The sequence below is a fragment of the Perissodus microlepis genome, chromosome 18, assembly GCF_051167445.1.
Source record: "Perissodus microlepis isolate ML-2025 ecotype Zambia chromosome 18, ASM5116744v1, whole genome shotgun sequence".
NCBI classification, from domain to species: Eukaryota; Metazoa; Chordata; class Actinopteri; order Cichliformes; family Cichlidae; genus Perissodus; species Perissodus microlepis.
This window is the reverse complement of record NC_140478.1, coordinates 9,809,112-9,828,392: the sequence shown is the minus strand read 5'-3', so window position 1 is coordinate 9,828,392 and position 19,281 is coordinate 9,809,112. Positions and strand designations below refer to the sequence as shown.

General features: G+C 40.6%; 1 protein-coding gene across 3 annotated transcripts in view; it reads left to right on the top strand.

The window, feature by feature from the left end:
* LOC146367260 (low-density lipoprotein receptor-related protein 8-like) overlaps window positions 1–18,754 on the top strand; it is an 83,941-nt gene extending 65,187 nt beyond the window's left edge. The window contains exons 10-18 of one of the 3 annotated variants that reach the window (XM_084913225.1): window positions 3,036–3,207; window positions 4,898–5,125; window positions 6,847–6,965; window positions 7,417–7,556; window positions 10,284–10,425; window positions 11,175–11,327; window positions 12,512–12,781; window positions 13,654–13,722; window positions 16,151–18,754. In XM_084913225.1, the coding sequence (XP_084769351.1) occupies window positions 3,036–3,207; window positions 4,898–5,125; window positions 6,847–6,965; window positions 7,417–7,556; window positions 10,284–10,425; window positions 11,175–11,327; window positions 12,512–12,781; window positions 13,654–13,722; window positions 16,151–16,491 (1,634 nt within the window). In that variant the 3' untranslated portion in view covers window positions 16,492–18,754. Of the gene's footprint in view, window positions 1–3,035; window positions 3,208–4,897; window positions 5,126–6,846; window positions 6,966–7,416; window positions 7,557–10,283; window positions 10,426–11,174; window positions 11,328–12,508; window positions 12,782–13,653; window positions 13,723–16,150 lie in introns of all 3 variants that reach the window. The other 2 variants (XM_084913226.1, XM_084913224.1) reach the window with 2 other exon arrangements.
* Window positions 18,755–19,281: the final 527 nt, after the last annotated feature.

The window sequence follows — 19,281 nt, the reverse complement described above, 5'->3', positions numbered from 1 at the left end:
ACCGCTTCACGAGTGACAGACTGATGTTTAGCGATGCTGAACACTTATAATTAGGTATAGCAACTCTTCAGGGGTACCTGGCTGAGTCACGGTGGAGGCTAATTACACCAATTTAATCCAGCCCCCCGCTCAGCTTGTTGATAACAGTTGTTTGACTAGTGGAGAACAAAATCAGCTGATGTCTTTTGACCTCCAACTATGGCTCAAAGCTGTTAGCAAGAGGATTGCATGCAGAGGCCATTTTATGTTTACACTTCATTTCCCTGCAGAGTTTTATTATTTAATTGGCAGGAAAGAGGCAGTCAAATGAAATGTGTTGGTTCTGTCCCTGTGGCTGTCAAATGCTGCTATTTAATTTTCCTCAATTAAGCTAAGCTAATATCAAAGCTCAGCATTTGCATGTGTGTGTTTGCGTGTGTGTCGTGTCTGCCCACTTGCCTCTGTTAACGCTTGTGTACTTTTCTCTGCATGGCTGCCTAGTGCGTTAGCTATCAGTTTATCATGGCCATGAGAGAAGTGTTTCTGGCTGTGTGTCAGAAGCCAAATTGCAGCAAATGCAGCAGTTGAGTCACTTGGTTTTGAGGCAATGAAAATGACTTCTGGCTGTGACAGCCCATGAACCCAGCAGGGGAGAATTTTCCCCTTTAGAGGGGTTGGAAATGCTGTCATTGTAATCGCCAGTTTTTTGAGAACGCTTGGTCCTAAACGTCACTGTCATGATTCAGAGTTTAGGCTGGAAGATGGAGGAAAGGGCAAAAAGAGAAGACGTGCGGGACTGCGATACTACAATGAGGCTACAACACAGGCTGTCAAAAGGGAAACTGAGGCAAGGGAGCCATTAATGAGAGAATTTCATATCTGCCCCAAGAGATAACTGCCTGCAGCTGCCATCCTATTACCATGCAGTGTCACAAAGAGATTGTCTCAGTATAGATGTTACTAGACAAAAGGTGGGCTTTAGTTATAGCCAGGCAGATAAAACCGTCCCTACAGGCGCGTTTTGTTAGTCTTTTTTACCCACTCGACTTTTCCTGGCCAGAATTATGAGGAAATAGTTTAAGACCTCTGTTTATATATGGTTCTGATTTAAGTGCATCCTGGGTGACCTTATCCAAAACAGACAGCTCGAAAAATAGGTGTGAAAATAAACAAGGACACTCTCAGAGGAAGTGCGAAAAGCAGTGCATGATAATAGCTAATAACAAATTTACCAATCACAGTGTGTACTTCAGATGGAAGCAAGAAATCTTTTATCTCCTTGAATAACAAAATTATTTCATAGCATCCTGCAAGAGTTACATTCCAGAGGACAGGTGAATTGTAAATGATCTGGAGCTTTCTATAGCACCATATCCAGGTTAACATGAAATGTGTGATGCGAGCCATGCAGTCACACATTTTCACCAGCACATCTTTTTCTAGTAATTTGCTTTCTGACTAAAGACTCGACTAATCAGGCTCAGCTGTGATTTGTGTTTGTTCCTGATTAGCATGGTAGCAGGGTACACTAAGATGGTGAGCATTAAATATTGCACCCTCCAACCACTCAAACATATATATTAAATTACAAACATTATCAAATCAAATTCAATTCAATGTTATTTTTCATTTATCTAATGGACTCATTGCCTTTGTTGTGCTTACTAGCTGTGCTTACACAAATAGCCAAACCTCAAAGGCCCATTCTGAGCAACCTTGATGAAATTATCATCTAGCTTGAAGCCTGACCAACTGCTGACATCTCTGTAGACATTTTGTGTCTAGTTAGTAGCGGTCACACTTTCTGTGCTGATGAAATCAAATAACCCTGGGAATAGAAAATTTAATAACTAGTGATTACATTAAATGCTTTGAGATGCATTCCAGATAAGATCTGCATCTCTCAACTGTGCATGTAATAAATATTTATATAAAATGCAGGTGTACATGGCAAGGTATTTGGAAGTGAAGCCTATCATTATTCTGTTGCATATGGGTTAAAATTCACTGAGTAGCAGATTGTTCTTTTTCTATATTTGCAGGCCTGGAAAAGGTAAGAAAATATCTTATTCAAATTAGTGTATGTTTGCTTATGTCTGTTTTGTTCCATTGCCGGTGCAAAAGCCGTCAGCTTGCTGTTTAAAGAGGTGCAGCCAGATGCAAAGGTAACTCTGATACATATTTATATTTGCAAGGCGAAGATAATAAGGAGCGTACAACTTAATGATGCATACGAACACACTGATCAATACACCAACTATTCAGCTGTTTTTAATGAACAATTATTGTCCCTTCACTCTTGTTAGAAGAGGATATTGAGTAGCATCATGCAAACTTGATGCTGTTTATCTTTGTGAAAAAAGATTATATTTAGAGTATTGACTTTAGTCTCCAGCATCACATTATGTTCCAGTGCTTTTAACACTGCGGTGAAGCCGGATTGTTATTACTGTAGAGCAATATCTAAATCATTCCCTGACATGCAGCATTTCCCATCTGGGTCAGCGGTTCTTAAGTCCAAGTGCATTTTGATGCTGTGCTGAACACACTGTCCAGCTTATTGTTGTTTTATTGTTGTTTTCTTCTTCTTCACATCTTTCCCTTGTGTGGGTTAAATTATTGACACAAGAGCACAGCCACTGCTTCTTCCAGTCCAGACGATGTACTTTTCCCTCTGGATAAAGGTTAAGTTGATTTAAAGCAGTGCACTTGCTGTCTAATCTGAAGCATATTAATGTTGATGTGTGCATAGATGATCTGTGGAGCACCAGGACGAGAGCAGTTTTCTAATAAGATATACCCGCTTTGGCCCCTCTTCTCGCCTAAACTGTCAAAGCTGATTCGCTTGAGCATTACTGAAGCAAATCCCAACTCTAATGTATTCCTCACACCTACAATGTATTCATCCTCATAAGCCCATTTTAGAAATTGCCTCCTATTGAGAAGCTGAACTTTATATTTTGCTGATCCATATTCTGACCCTGACTCCGGGCCTGTGTTGTTTGTGCCTGCTTGCACAAAAACACACCCTGAAATGTTTGTTTCTTCGCTTGCAGGTAAAAGCCCTTACCTACTGTTCACCAACCGACATGAGATCCGACGCATTGACTTAGTGAAGAGGGACTACAGTCAGGTGGTATCCACACAGAAGAACGCTGTGGCTCTGGACCTGGATGTGGCAAACAACCGTGTTTTCTGGTGTGATCGATTTCACCGGAAAATCTACAGGTAAAAAAATAGTTTTTGAGTTTCTAAATCTTTAAATAATTTGGGAAAAACAATTTGTGTGTTTAGGATTTTTTTTCTCACACAAAAGTCATTAAGTGGCAGACAAACTGCAGCATAAACAATAGATTCCTCACAGCTTGGACAAATGTTTATTAATCTTCTAAGCAATTTCTACATTTTTCACTATGCCTCATTTAATCAAAACGGCTGCATTGTCAGCGACTAGACAAATATATTTGAAATATGAAGACGTACCAGAGGCATTATAAGAAAGAGACACGGCGCTGAACAAAGCCAGTGATGCAAGGAACATTTTCTGGGGAGAAGAACTTTTTGACAAAGTTTTGTGGCAGTCTTTATAAGGTTGTTGTCAGATTTGACTGGGAATTCTTTACATGCAATTTATATGTCTGCACAACCTTTGAAATGAAAGGTAATCAAGCTTTGAAACAACTGCCTAAAAACAGCTTCTTCAGAATGCCTCTCTTGCTTCTGGAAGGATTTTGACTTGTTTTTTTCTGCTAAAAATCATCAATATTTCTAAATATGAACCACTCAAAGATGTTTTACTTTCATCTATTTGCACTCCACCTGTGGTTTTCAAATGTCTGAGTTTTAAAAGAACTGTGCTTTAATTAGATTTTGAAACACGATTTCACAAATCCTGCACCAATGCACACTGATGAAATTTCCCTGTATGTGATGTAGTTGGATCTTCTCCTTTATGCTTTTGATGTTTTTTGGGTTCAATCAGCTTAGCCGATGGCTCAGACCTGCTATTATTTTAGATGAATTCCACCCTTCCTTTTGTTATCCCAACTACGTTTTCTCTCCAGAGTGTCTTCTAATTGGAGCACTGTGTTCTCTTTATAAAATTGATGTTAAGAGGAAAGAAATCTCTGGGGAAACTAAAATTGAAATTCCTGTTTGGGAGCACCGCTCCCTTGCCCTCGCCTCACACCTCTGCTGGGGGTCAAATCATTAGTGAGCAGGGCAAACCCTGAGTGAGGCCTTGTCTATTCTGATAAGTGGTCCATCTAAGAAGGATGCTAACCCCAGGATGAACCTGCTCAGCACACTGCCCAAGGCTGTAGCTCCCATATCAGCCCCATTCTTTGTTCTGCAGTCTCTTCACTTCAGAGGAAGAATGGAGAATTGCTCTTCGTCATATATTATCTGTTGGGGTGTGTCCCGTTTGTGTTATTATCACTTTATGTCCGCTTATATTTTGTCAAATGAATGTGCCAAAAGACTTAACTTGCATAACAAAGAAGAACATGCAAGCTATATAACTGTGTCATTCACTTATTGATTGATTGATTGCTAATGCTAGATTTACTCGTGTGATTGGAGTTTTTCTTCTTCAGTTGGAGTTTAATCAGTACTAAATTATTTTTTAAACAAGTGGGTAAAATCCTTTGGCTCTGAGTGCAGTCACTAAAAATCAATATTTTATAGTAATAAATCTTCTGGTAGGGTGCCACATGATAAGACGGATTGTGTATACATCCTCATTATCACAAAATAGTGCCCTGCAGGCAGCCAACCAGGCTCTGCCTCACAATCTTTCTGTACATCGATTTTGTAATAATGGCTGGTTTGATGTAGATTATCCCTTACATATTCTCATCCCCTCAAAACTCTCCGTCATTCTCTCCTCCCGCATTCCCACCTCCTGCTCCACCCGCAGTGCCTTCATCCACGAGGCCAGTGACCCCTCCCAGCAGGTGCCACTGGTAGAATCATCTCTGCAGACCCCTGTAGGACTGGCTGTGGACTGGCTCCAACACAACCTGTACTGGACCGACTCAGGGGACAAATCCATCTCCGTGGCCTCAGTGGACGGCACCAAAAGACGTGTCCTCATCAGCACTGACCTGAGCGAACCCCGAGCCATAGCACTGGATCCGCACCATGGGTAAGGAAGTGGAGATGTATGCATACAACACCAGACATCTGCACTGTTAGTACCAAGTATTAAAGAAACTGAAAGACAAGATCCATAATTATCACGATTTATGCATTTTAAAAAAGTATGCTAATTGCTGAGCTTCATGCTGTGAATTTACATAACACTTAGCATATCAGCACATAATAAGGTCGAACTGAGTTCACATAGGATGCCCTCCAATCTAGTTCTATACTATACTTTTTGTCCTCTTTCATAATTTTAAACATGATGGTGGCGTTAACCTTAAACAGAGATATGTTTAGCAATTTCTTCTGGGTCCACGTCTAATGATAAATATTCAGTATGAGAACACTTGTTGTATATGAGAATCCAGAGTATCAAGACTCTGACCCATTTAACATCCTGATATGATAGTTTTTGACAGCCTGAGGAGCTTTATGAAATGGTCTCAGGCTGTGATTCTGCAGCTTTTGTGTTCTGGTTATCCAAATGCAGATTTAAAAAAAATCAGCCACAAAGTAAACATAAATAGACACACAAAGGGGCTTTGGTGAGGCGGGCACACACACATCACAGAAATGCTTTAAACTGAATAACAGTTTGGACAAAATTGTCTTAATGCCAGTAATAAACATTTACATAGAAATGAATGTAAATTACTGTGTCTTCACTGCTTTGATTGCTCGCTCATATTGCCAAATAACCATTCAAAGTGTGCTGAAGTCATACCAGATAACAGCTTTTAAATTTGGTGGTTAACAATGTTGGGATTTGGTTTAAGCTCAATGTAAATCACAGCCAGGTCAATCCAAATGAAAGCAGAGTGCTCACAGATGTTAATGGTGTAAGCAATTACAGCCACTGCTCAGCTTCTAGTCATGACAAAATGGTCCTGTTTGTCCTGCATACCAAGGTGAGGGATCTAATAACCATATTTTCAAACCGCAATCACATACTCCATCAGCGAGGACAAAGGCTGCAAACAGTAATGCTGTCAACTTGTCAAACTTGTCCTTTGTGTCAGAGGCCCATGCTGTAGCTGCTCCAATCCTAATATGCTGTTACATGTACGTTTACAATTACACTTACACTGTAAGCTGGTATTAGAGCAGATGGGAGATAGTGGAATATTTGTACGAGACGTAACACTAATATTGGTGGTCTTTTGACTTGTATTGTAGTTTTGTGGTGCTGAAAGGACAGCTCCGAAATGTGCACTTGTCAGAGATCTTTTACAAGAATTCCCTACAGCACTCTTTGTTGTAGAAATGTCTCCCTTTCTCTGCCCTTCTCTTCAAAAAAATCACTTCCACAAATCTTGGATGGCATTACCTTTGCTTTTGCATAGCCTGTAGTGGGGAAAAAAGACATTTGTGTGCCCTAGTTTTGCAGTCTTATGTATATCTGATTGTTTTAGGCTGCATATTGCTTATGCAACTTTAGGCAGCTTTTTTTTCATCTTTCCAGGACAAATATTTTGGTGCAGCTCTCATATTGTTATTATTATTACTATTCTTATTATTCGGTTAGTAAAGGAGCCTATTTATGCTGGGTAGAACTGAAACAGCAAAGTAAAAAAAAGCAAAAGAGGAGAGCTAAATTAAAGTAGTGGACAGTGACAGTGATGGCTTACTGCCGAACCACTTAGCAGAACAATGCCGTGGGACTAATAACTGCTAAAACCCTAACTGGATAATAACACAATGACTTTGGTGTCTTTGTTCCAGCTTTATGTACTGGTCAGACTGGGGCACGCGAGCCAAAATAGAGAAGGCCGGTATGAATGGAGTGGACCGACAGGTGCTGGTGGCTGATAACATTGAGTGGCCCAACGGCATCACACTGGGTGAGGGGAGAACAGCTGTTCTTCATTATATCGTGCACAGTGCTATATTTTACCCTTTTTCCTCAACAGCTGTTGTGAATGTGCCTGAAGCGCAGACCTGAAAAGGAGCTGATGCATTCAATCAGCTCATTTTTGATAAAAGGTCAAAAAGTAATTGAAATAGCACAAGTTAATGTTTAACGATAATGGAAAGAAGTAGTTTAACAAAGTTATCATGGCCGCTTCGGAATGATATTGAAAATGTTTCAGGTGTTATAGATCAACACAGTAAAACTTGCTGTTGTGTAATGGTGAGAATCTGACATTTCTAAAGTAATCGATATCACCTAAAGGGATTTGCTGGTCAGAGTGCGAGAGTGCTTACCGCAAAGACAATCAATTTCCACTCAGCTCGGGAAATTCCTATCTACATGTTTGTGTGTTTGTCTGTGTGCGTGTTTGCACTCCGCAGATGTGGCCAACCGCCGTCTGTACTGGGTGGATTCCAAACTACACCTCATAGCCAGCGTGGACCTGAACGGAGCTCACCGCAGGACGCATATGTCGTCCGCGGAGAGACTGGGGCACCCGTACGCCCTGGCTGTTTTTGAGGTTTGTGTTTACTCCTTTTATTCCATCGCCTCATTTTGTAGAACTCAGCATAGATTTTCAGGGATTTTGGGCAGTTGTCCATGATATCACTCAGCCTCCCACATCTCATCATATCTACATCTCTCTCATTAGCCTCAATGGGGGCCTGCAGAGGCACAGGGAGCCCAAACGTAATGACTGTTGAATTCAATTTATTTCATGCTCAGTCGGTGGGTGTCCTTGTGTGTGTTCTGTTTGTTTTTCCCTCATGGGACTGATTGGTTGAGCATACTAAACAGAAACAGCTAAGAGAAGGGAGCAGTCAAAAGCAACACACACATACAGACACACACTTGAGCTTTTGGTTGTCAGCCAGTTTCCCTCTGTGCATGTTATGTCAGGGCCTTTAGAAACCTCTCATCTGGGCTGGTGCCAAGCAGTCCTACACATCCGTGCCAGTGTGCAAACGTGCTTTTGCTTGCAAACTCTTGTTACAGGAACATCCTTTAAAATCAGCCTCCCTAGGGGAGACCACAGGCAGAGGTTTCCTTCAGAAGCAGACCAAACTTACAGGCGTGGATCTTTGAAACTATCCGCTTTGGTGTATATAATATAATTATATTTGTGACCTAGAGAGCAAATAGAGGTGTTATTTTTAAAATGTGCCTGAAGTTGTCCTAAATGTAAAATAAGTTCAGTATAAAAGTATAATGAAGCTTCTAAAGTTCAGTCACTTACTAAATTGGATTATGACTACATTCTGCCACTTCTATGTAATAAATATTTTTATAATATATATTTTTTAAATTTTAAATTCCTCTACATGTTCGCACAGTTTACCATTTAATAAGTGTAGCATAACCTTGAGGATTTTCTACTGCATTCTGTGCTGTAAGTCCGGCCTGTGCCAGCGCTGTAGAGAGCGCTCAGAGAAATGATGATAAATTCCCTCTGCTGTAACACATAATCGATCGGGACGTCTCTGCTCTCTGCCCTGTTGTGACTACAAGGTGACCTTCTTGTTCAGCAAGTTGGACACACACCAGTTCAGTGTTATTGAGTGGGTCTTGTTGTATTGTACATCACATTACAGTACCATCTCTTTCTGACTCAGTGACTGACTCAACGCAAGCACACACATACACACTCGAGTGTAGCGAGGCCTGTTGTCTCGGCACTCGCTGGGGATTAGCCTGTGGTTTCTAAGGCAACTGTAAAAAACATGTCAGTTCCTATCTAAGACTCTTTTTTTTAAAACTGTTGATGAGGTTAATTAGGGAAAGAAAACAAAAAGTTTATTAATAAAAAACCAGCAGGGTTAAAACTTCAGCCTGTGCTGCTGTACTGTGATCTATATTAAATGGGTTTTAATTATTTAAAGCCTCGTTCTGCTGTGAGCCAGAAAATACATCCCAGAATGTTGCAACATTTTAAAAATCAAATAATTGATTTGATTTTCTTATATAAAAAGACATCATTGTTTATTGTTGCACTGCTGCTCCATGAATAGCAACCTCCTATTTACAATTAAACTCCTTTGCATTTCCTCCATCATCTTAATGATCACATTAAAAGCCAATTAAACATGCTCGCTCTTCTGCAGAAGCTAATGGGTTAGACGGTGTCTGTCAACAAATACTTCCAAGTGCATATTTCCCTTGCCCTAATTTTCTCTTTATTTCTTCTTCTGAAATAAGTTGGACTGGTATCATCAGACAAGTACTGACAGCATTTAGCCGTCCAGAGTGACAAGCTAAGGGCAGCTTGTGTCCTTTTTCTTGGTCACTTTTTCTTTTCAGACCCCTTTTCATGATATAGTCACACTAAGGAAAACAGTGGTTGGGAACAACTGTACAACCAAAACTATTACTAAACGAAATGCTTGCTTCGAAGACAGGGACCAGGTCTGGAGCCAATTGCAACGTGAAAAGTCTGCAACAGTAGGAGACATCTGACTCTGTTTACATAAACCTAATGACAACAACGAAAGCTACACACTGAAAATCAAGAGGAAGAGAGAAAAGCCTAAACAATTAAACATAATGTTAAATAATTAATGCTGTTAGTCTAACCTGAACTGTGGAAGAGAAACACTTTGGTCACTGAATTTCCACTAGTGTCACATTGTTTCCTTTGTTTACGTTAATGTTTAACATTAGTTGCCTGGTGTGTCCAGCTCTGCTAGCTGTGATGTTAGCATGCTGACTGTCAAAACCGTGACAGCAACAGTCGACTTGTTGACGTAGCTTGAAGGGGCCCCTTTTGAATTGTTGCCTTGGGCTCCAACAGACTCTAGAAACACCACTGATTACATTCAGTCTATTTGTAAATTGGTAGAAGTCACAAATCTGTTGGTGTCTGTTGCAAATCCATTCCATCTCCATACACAGAAATGAACATCAAACAGAAATCACTTTAACTGCTTACATTCAGAGTCCAAGGAAAACCTCACAGATTTTAAATAGAATTGTTGCTGCATGATGTAGTTGTTGCAGGACGGTGATTTAACTGCAGCGCAGATTCTGCAGTTTATTTCTGATACAACACTCTGACTTCAGGGATCTGATCACACGGTTCACCAATCAGATACCAGTGTTAAAATAACAAACTGCGTTCTTCACTCTGAGGATAAAATAAAATTCAACAATACTTTTTACAATATAAGACAGCTTTTAAATATATGAGTCAAACTTTACAAGACTCTAACAAACTAGTTCTGACCTGTCGTGTTTTTCTCCTGTGTCTTAGGATCGTATTTACTGGACAGACAGAGACAAAGCAGCAGTCTTCATGGCCAACAGGCTGACCGGGGAAGACATCCATGCCCTTGCTGAAAACCTTAATGACCCCCATGACATTGTGGTCTTCCACCAGCTTCGACAGCCACAAGGTGTGTGTTTGTGTGACTGAGGCACTTGCATGTGTCTTTAGGCATTTCCAACAACAGTTTCATCCCCTGCCTTTGATTATGTGAGCTGAGTTTCACCTCTTCTGCATGTCCATATCATCCTAGGCGCATGTATAAGTAATAGTGAGCCCTGTGATTGTAGTAGAGCGAGTAAAGCAGCCGTACATTCACGCTGTGTTCAAACTCTGCCTTCAACTCAGTTTCCTCTAATGGGACAATCCAGATCCAAACTGAACTGAACAGAGCACTTAATCATGAATGTGATATGTGTGTGTTTTTTCCTTGCATGTCACTTTCCATATCTGTCTCTGTCATTCTCTCTTACTTCCCAGTGCATTGTCTGTGCCCATTTATATTTTATCTTTCACTGAATTTCATCACCATTTTTTCCAGTTTGATCTTCGTACACCTTTGTCATTGCTTTTGTTAAGAAATGAGACTCTGGGATGAACACAGTGGACATGTACCTGACAGAGTAGCACAACTGGTCACATTTCTGTATGTTACCAGATTTTATTCTTTGCATGTTTCTGGAGCCTTTGTTTACATAAAGTAACTAACTTTGTTTAAAGGGAATTCAGCAGTGCCCACAGTGGGGAACAATAAAGTACGACGACTGTGCCTTCCCGGCTGTGTTATCTCCTCACATTGCATTAATGTTAATCTTATTTATATAACCACAGCCGTGTAATTCTCCCTGTCTCCGTCTTTCTTTCTCTTACTGTCTCCAGGCCCAGACAGCTGTAATCTGGGCAGCGTAGCCAATGGAGGTTGTGAGTATTTGTGTCTTAAGGCTCCACAGATCACTGAACACTCCCCCAAATACACCTGCGCCTGCCCCGATGGACAGGACCTGGGGCCTGAGATGAGAGGCTGTGTGCCAGGTGAGGCTGGCTATGGGTGGTAATGGAGTGTTTAATGATCAATAACACCTAAGGGGGCTTTTTGGATGCTGTGTTTACTGTGGAGATAATTGGATTCTGCTTCTCATGAGGAATGCACCAGTGTGTTTTTATCAGAAAACTTTTATATGCACCTATATCTTTATTAACATTTTAAAAAACATCAACAATACAACAAATTAAAATAAAACAAACAAAAAACAGCTTTTCTTATTGTACATCGTACACCCATATCCAAACAATCTGTTAAGCATAAAACCAATGATCTTTTGCTGTTGTTTATCTGTCCTTCCTTCCACAAATCACAAGAATCACAGCTCCTGTTACATTTTGGTCAGAATTTCAAAATGTCAAAACTTACACACAGTGTGAGGGTGAAGACTTAAAGTTCAAGGTCATATTTGTAGTTTTACGTCCAACATCCGTGAATTGTTATGGATCGTGAGCCTAATGAGCTACAGCGATATTGAGGTTCTGCTTTAGAAAAAAGTGCTAATAAATAAGTAACCAAAATATTTAAATGTAAGCAATAAATCTGTAAAATGACAGATTTTTTATTTTTTTTGTTAATTCACCGAATGTTTTTTTTTGTAACATTAGTACAATAGTACATTTTTCTTACAGTAAATGTTTATATGTGATAGTGAAAAAAAATGGAACTTTTCTGTCTGTTAACTGTTTAACACAAAGTTAGTTACATAGTTATGTTAGTGTAGTGTGTATGGCAGGTCTTTATTAGTAGGAAATGCTGTAAAAAGTATGAAAATAAAGGTAAAAGTGCAAAATTTATGCCCCCTTAACATTTTCCAAAGCCATCCACTCGACCCGATTGTGGTCTTTTCTGGGCCAATTCTGGCCTGCGGGCCTTATGTTTGAATTCTCCTAATGTAAATTGATATATGTCACATATACTGTGTTAATAGTAACACAGTATCTATTTGGCTGATTGTATTTTTGTTGAATTTATGTTAGGTAAATGTTGATTTTTAGTTTGCTTAATGATTGAATATGTTCTATAAGGGATCTTGCAGCATCATTCTATGAAGATTTTAATCATAAAGTGATGACTGTTGTGGTCCTTCCTGTCTTTTTCAAACACTTTAAGACCTTTACACTCATTTCTTGAGCTGAAAGCTTTCGCTCTGCTATGACTTTGCCTGCAGCAGCGCCAAGAGATGACATGACAGCAACATCTTCACCCCCCACTGAATTTACTCCGGGCACTGGAGCAACAGAGGGAACAGGAGGAGTGTCACAGGCGGATGCAATCCCCCGCTTGACCACAGCTCCATCTGGCTCCCCTGAGCCTCTCACACCCCTCAGCACACTCAAGCCTATGTCCTCGCAGGAATCGAAGGCGTTGGGCTCCCACTCCACTGCCACTACTATGATTCTCTCCACCACACCTGCAGGAGACAGCAGCGTCTCACAACACTGTAAGTGGGCTGTGAATTGTAAATTGTGTTTATCAGTTCTGAGTCTGAAGATAAAAAGATATATGATGATATGTGACAGAAACCATTAGTCTTACATTCAGAATTGAGGATATGTCAGCTCCAAACATTTGTAATTAACATCTCTCACATGTCCACCGGGGGTCCTCTGCATGATTTGAAAAAAATCAGGCACAGTCCTCTGACAAAGCGCCACTTTCACCTGAGCGGCCTCATCTCCTACCAAATACCACATCTGACGGTTTCATTCATGCTCATAATGTAGCTAACAATCTCACCCTCGCTGTAATGATGGCATTAAAGTGACGTATCTACAAGCCCCAGCAACCAGTCATCTGGCTTTAAGAGCAGTAATGGATGGCTGTTTCTCACCTTGAAACTGTCATTGTTCCCGCCATAAATTGAGCTCTGCGTAGGCGGAAGTGTATTGGGTGTCTTTAAGGGAATATGTGCAACCATGAAAGTGTGCATTAATAAGTGTATTAGTAACTATGTTGCATGAAAATGAACGATAGAGTCACAATGGTGTCTAATGGAGCCCAGATGGATGGAGTGTAGAAGGTCAAGGTTGCATTGAGGGGAAATTTGAACTTTTTCCATCTTCTTTCCCCTCATTTCTCTTTGCAACACACTCACATCTGTGCACGCATGATCACTCATTCCCCACCTCGTGGTCTTTATTGCCCCTCTTTTTCCGCCACCTCGTCCTTCCTGACTGCACTGCTTATCTTTCACTCTATTTCTCACACATTTTTTTTCCTCGTGCACGCTTTCTCACTTTTATCCTTTCTTGCTCCTCCATCTTTTCCTCTTGTCGCTCTAACACCTCTCACTTGCTTCATCTCTCTCTGCAGCTGGAAGCGAGCATTTCCTCCTGGGTGAGAACCTCACTGTGGCTGTTTTGGGAGTGGTCATCCCCATCGGTAAGTTAGCTGCAGCTCCCCTTGTCTGTTTTTGTCTGTCCATGATAAAGGCCTGCAAGGCTGCTGTCTCAGTGCTGCCTATGGCCAATGTTTGTAGCCCATCCACACTGACCTTGCTGTGGCAAGGCGAGAGAAGCCTGGCCTACAGGTCTCCCCCACTGAGGTTTCTCAGGAGTCATTTTCTGTGTGTCTGACATTGCTGCCACACTGCATTATTCACTTCACACCATGTTGTGTTGGGTTCTGCTACTGCAGGGAATCCATGTCAGCAGATCTTTTGTCTGAAGTTAGAGCACTTTACTTTCAGTGAAAGTAGTTTATTAATCTAAATGAACACAATCCTTTTTTTTTCATTCACAGCAGGTTGTATGATGGAGAATTTGAGTCTCACAGTCTGATTTCAGACAAACCCAATTTCAAAAAACATTGAGATGACCAGTAAAATGTAAATAAAAACAGTGATGGGAATCTTACAAACCTTTATTTTATTTTCAGTTGAACATAGAAAACATATTAAACGTTTAAAAAAAAAGTTAGGACAGGGTCAAGTTTACCACGGTGTAGCATCCCCTTTTCTTTTAACTAGCCCGTAAACATCTGGGAACTGAGGAGACCAGCTGTTTGACTTTTGGGAGAGGAATTTTGTCCCATTCTTGTTTGTTATAGGATTCTAGCTGTTCAACAGTCCAGGATCTTCTTTGTTGTAGTTTTCTTTTTTCTAACCTAATTAGTTGCAAAATGTTACTTTTCCAACCTTTTGTTGTCTCCATCCTAACTTTTATTGACACATCAAATTCAAATATTTTTTCTAACATAGTGAAACATCTCAGTTTAAATATTTGATATTTTTTAGTGTCCTCTTGTGAATAAAATATGAGTTCATGAGATTAACTCACACATGCAATCGGCTTTTATTTACCATTTTTGGAGTTGGTGTTGTAGATAAAATCGTTCTCATTTCTAGGCAAAGATTGGCGAACTTGCCTAGTGCACAATAATCTGCTGTTGCCAGGTTTCACTGCTTAATTAAACACAAAAAAACACCCATTTGCTCCATGAGTTTGACTCAGACACTGTAATCATCCAGCGTGTTCACAGATATTAGAGGAAGAAGAGGTGATAATTATACCACATAAAAGGTGGTAAGCTGAGTAAAATGTAATTAAAAATGCAATGCTGTGATTTTCCGATCATTAAAATGCAGTTCAGATAATATAAAGGAAAGCATACAAACTGACAAATGTTGAAATGATGAGAAAGGATGCCAGCAACACATTTTAAAAGTGGTACAGGGACAACAAAAGAGTGAAAAAGCTGTAGAAAAACTTGATAAAGTTAACTGCTAACAGGCTAATAACATGGCTGGCTTAAAAAAGTAAACATCCCAGAGAGGGCGAGACTTCGAGAACTAAATATGGGGAGGCGTTCATCAATGGTTAATGACCTGATGATTCATTTAGAAAACAGGGATTAAAGAGAATAAGTCTTTTATTGAAGCACAGAGACAATATTTAAACAGACCTACTTTATAACAGCCTTACGTCACTGCTTGACTCACTGTCTTTATATTCATATAGAATTTTGAATGCTTTTAGGATTCGTACTGATATTTTTGGTAAATCCGAGATTATCTCAGTTGCTTTGGTCGATGCACTGGGAAATATTCGTTTATGTAATAGTTGTAAACAGGCCTTTTTAGAGCTTGATCTTGAGTGTAGCTGTGTAATGATGTGCTGGTCTTCTTAAGATTTTTGTTTTTTAAAGGCAAGAAAAACAAGACATCATCTTTAGATAAATCTAAAGGCTGCAGGAAAATGAGCACGCTGTCTATGTGAGAAATGTTATTGTACACTGTGCATCTACAAAAGGTGCGACACTAATACATAATGCTGAATTAAATGAAGCTGAACAAAAATGAGTGAGCCCGTTAGATCAGATGGACTGTTCTCATTATATACTTAATAAGGGGAACATTCTGTAAAGGGCCCCAAAAATATGATGCCAGTAAAGCACGAAAGCTTTATTGGTGTAATTTAATGAAACAATATTAAATTAAAATGCTTACTCAAGGACAGATATGCTGTGATGAGTTGCCAGGAGATTGTGCAGTAATGAGTTCAAATTTGTGCTCCCTGAAGATAGTTTAAAGTGAAATTACTCCATTTTGGCCCTTAATGGTGCTCTGTGTTGCTGATTAAGAGTTTGATAAAGAAAACATGTTGGTTGGTGTATGACCCAAGTTTGACCCAGCGTTTAGCCCAGCCTCCCACACACAACCTCTGCACCACAGCCCCCTGCCCTCTCTGTCCCCCCGCATGCCTGTTCTGCTCCTCTCTGTGCCTGTCATTTCATGCCATGGACTCGTTATGCCTCGTTAACGCTGCCCCCCCTTCCCATGTCCCTGCCGCTGTGTGTTAAACGCATGCAGTTCCTATCATTGCCACAGTGGTGTTCGGCCTGGTCTGCACCGCGGTCTACCTGGTGTGGCGCAACTGGCGGCGCAACTCCACCAAGAGCATGAACTTCGACAACCCCGTCTACCGCAAAACCACCGGCGAGGGCGAGGAGGACGAGATCCACATCGGGCGGACGGACGCTATGGGACACCATGCGCACCACCACCCGTACCCTCAGGGCGTCAGCATGGGAGTTGTGGCGGCGGGAGGGGGCACCTGCCCGCAGTTCATTGCCCTGCCTCTCGGGGGCAGCATGCCAGATCCCGGGACTCACTGGTACACAGAGCAGCCCATGCTCTCCACTGCAAAGTGACCTGCAAACAGGAGGCAACTCCTGGAAAAGATGGCCGCTCAAGGCACACGCACACACAGTGAGGTCAGAGGTGACTTGGACTGAGTTTGCTGAAGGAATGAACAACATATCATCAAGTGTTACATGCAGTCATTCCCAGCCATATCCTATGCCAGTTCCCATTTCAAAACCACCAGTAAGACAAACAGGACTCTTAAAAAAATAGTTTCATACCTTTTTTCTGTGAGATGAGTCTCATTTTTCTTCAGTCAATGCTGAGAATTAATCACTGAATTATAAATGTGTGCTAACGTGTTTCTGACTTTGACCTCAGCTGGAATAATGGAGTTAGAGTGGTTCCTCTTTTGCATTGAGTGAGGCTTGTGCTGTGTGTCTTATATTTTGTGACAGGGGCTAGTGAGAGACTCTTTGTCATCCTTGATGTATTAATTTGGGCTTGGTGTTATTCCCGGTGGGCCCGCAGTGCCCTGGGAACGCTATTAGCGAAGGAGGAGCTGTGGAACTGGGACAGCCTGTGCGTTGATGGGACAATCTGTACAGATTCACGTTAGAGCCAATCACATTGTTGTTGCTGGACTCGTCTTGTGTAAGTAACATTTGTGTGGATTTCTTTGGAGATTTTTTTCCCATTTTGCGATTGATTTTTAAAGGTTACTAACTACATTTTGTGCTTTCTCTCTGGTTCAGAGGAAGGCCTTTCAGGGTGAGTTGTCTAACATTTCAAGGTGTAGTTGAACACAGTTGATTTGAGAGGTTATGTATTTATCTGACCTTCAACACCCCTGAGGTTTAGTTAAAGAGCAGCAGGTTTGCAGACTGAGCGAAGTAAAAAATGAGACAAAGAGTATTCAGCTTGTTTTCTTAGAGCAGGGAGAGTTAGAGGGGAGTGGGTTTTACACAGAAGTTCTGTCTTCATTATTGTGGCTTGTTTAGATGTTAAATGGTTTGAGAAAAGCAATAGGCGGCAGCTTTAGGCAGCTGCAGCGTTATGTGGTTGACAAAATTCCTCGAGTGTTAATAATTTTATTTGATCACCTGCTTTTGACTGTGACAAATGTGCACAGAAATACACATGGGGTGCCCTGATAGCAAATTCACGCTGTTCTCCAGAGGACGGAGACAGTGTGCACTTGCCGAGCATAAACACAAACAGCATGCATAATTGTTCACCAACTGACAATGCAGCCATTCATTGTTTCAGGCAAGATACACACACGCGCACACTTGCACGCACGCACGCACACAGTCTCCACTTTCTGCGATGGCCGATATCTGAGTGGACAGTTTTGGATAGCGCCGTGTGGGAGGGCCCAGCCGGTGGCTGCATGTCTAGAAAGGCCTGTCATGTGATGTAACCGAAGAAACCGAAAGTCAGGGGGTGATGTAATGAGGGTGATACCAACTTGTCGTGTCAGTAAACATGCTTCATACTGGTCCCCCCCCCCTCCCCACATCTTTAACACATATACGCCACTTACAAACCTTAAAAGTCTAGTTGTGTGTATGTGTGTGTGTGTGTGTGTGTTCATTAATATGCATGTGTGCTAACGTTCATCCCACAGCCATATCTGAACTGTTTTGTATGCTCTTTGTTGCACAATCCTCTTAGAATGCCTTCTGTATTGTGTACTGCATGGAAGAAAACAGTGCGTGGAAACAGGTGTGTTAGTGAGTATGTGAGCGAGTGTGACCGTGGAAAAGCTGCGAGGGTGCTTTTTGATTCATTGGTTTGTAAATATGTTTTCATAAAGTTTTTGATAATGTATTATATACTTATGTAAAAGAGAAGCTGTACATAAGATTTTAGATAAAGTGTTGACAGGTATATTAATTTATTTGTATAAAGGAGAGCACTGCATTCCCTGATTGTAAAAAAAATCCAAATGAATCCACCAAAGTGGTTTGTGTTGTTTCTTGCTGTGCATCATTTCGCATCCTCTTTTTTCTGTGCAAAATTTCTTTTGTTGTTAACCCTCACAAAACGTGGAGACCCTTCCCCCAAACCACCCTCATCTTTGCAACATTTCCCAACCTCAGTGTCAATGAGATGATCGAGTTTTGTTTATTTGTGCCTTTTTTTTGTTGTTGTTGTTGTTGTTGTTTTAATTCTTGCATTTTCATGAAATAGACAGGGATCAGCCATCTACTGTACATGCAATGATGAACTGTGTTAAGACCAAACTGATTCCACTTTTTTGATTTCCTGTACTGGATTACTTTTGAATATCTCTATATATTGATATATAAAATATGATTGAAAACAGCCTGTGCTGTTGTATTTATTATTTCCTTTTGCAACACGTTTTTACCATTAAGGAGTTTTCGAACAAGGTGAGTTGCAAAATGAGTTGCTTTAGAGCTGCACAGCGTGATGCTTTTCTATCAACAATAGTTCAAATGCATGTGATCTAAAAAGTGACACAAGTCTATTCCATAAGCCAGTAGGTCCCTGCTTTGAAGAATATATTAATGTATAAATTCATGTGATGTAGTTTTAATTATGCCAGTTTTAATTGCTTTTGCATTAACTGCCCTACATTTACAAAACATGTTTTTCAGTTGAATCTTTAATGCATTGAGTTAAATAGCTCTGATTGAGCATTTTAGCTAGATTAGCAAGCACTGGGAGCAGTCATTTCAATTACAGTGGTGGAAATAATTACTTAATCCCCAGGTGAATTTGTAAGTTTGCGGTCTCTAATTTTTATAATAGTTTCATTTTTAGTGGAGAAAGACACAATGTCAAACAAATATTCCAAAAAATAAATAAAAGAAAATAAAAACACTAGC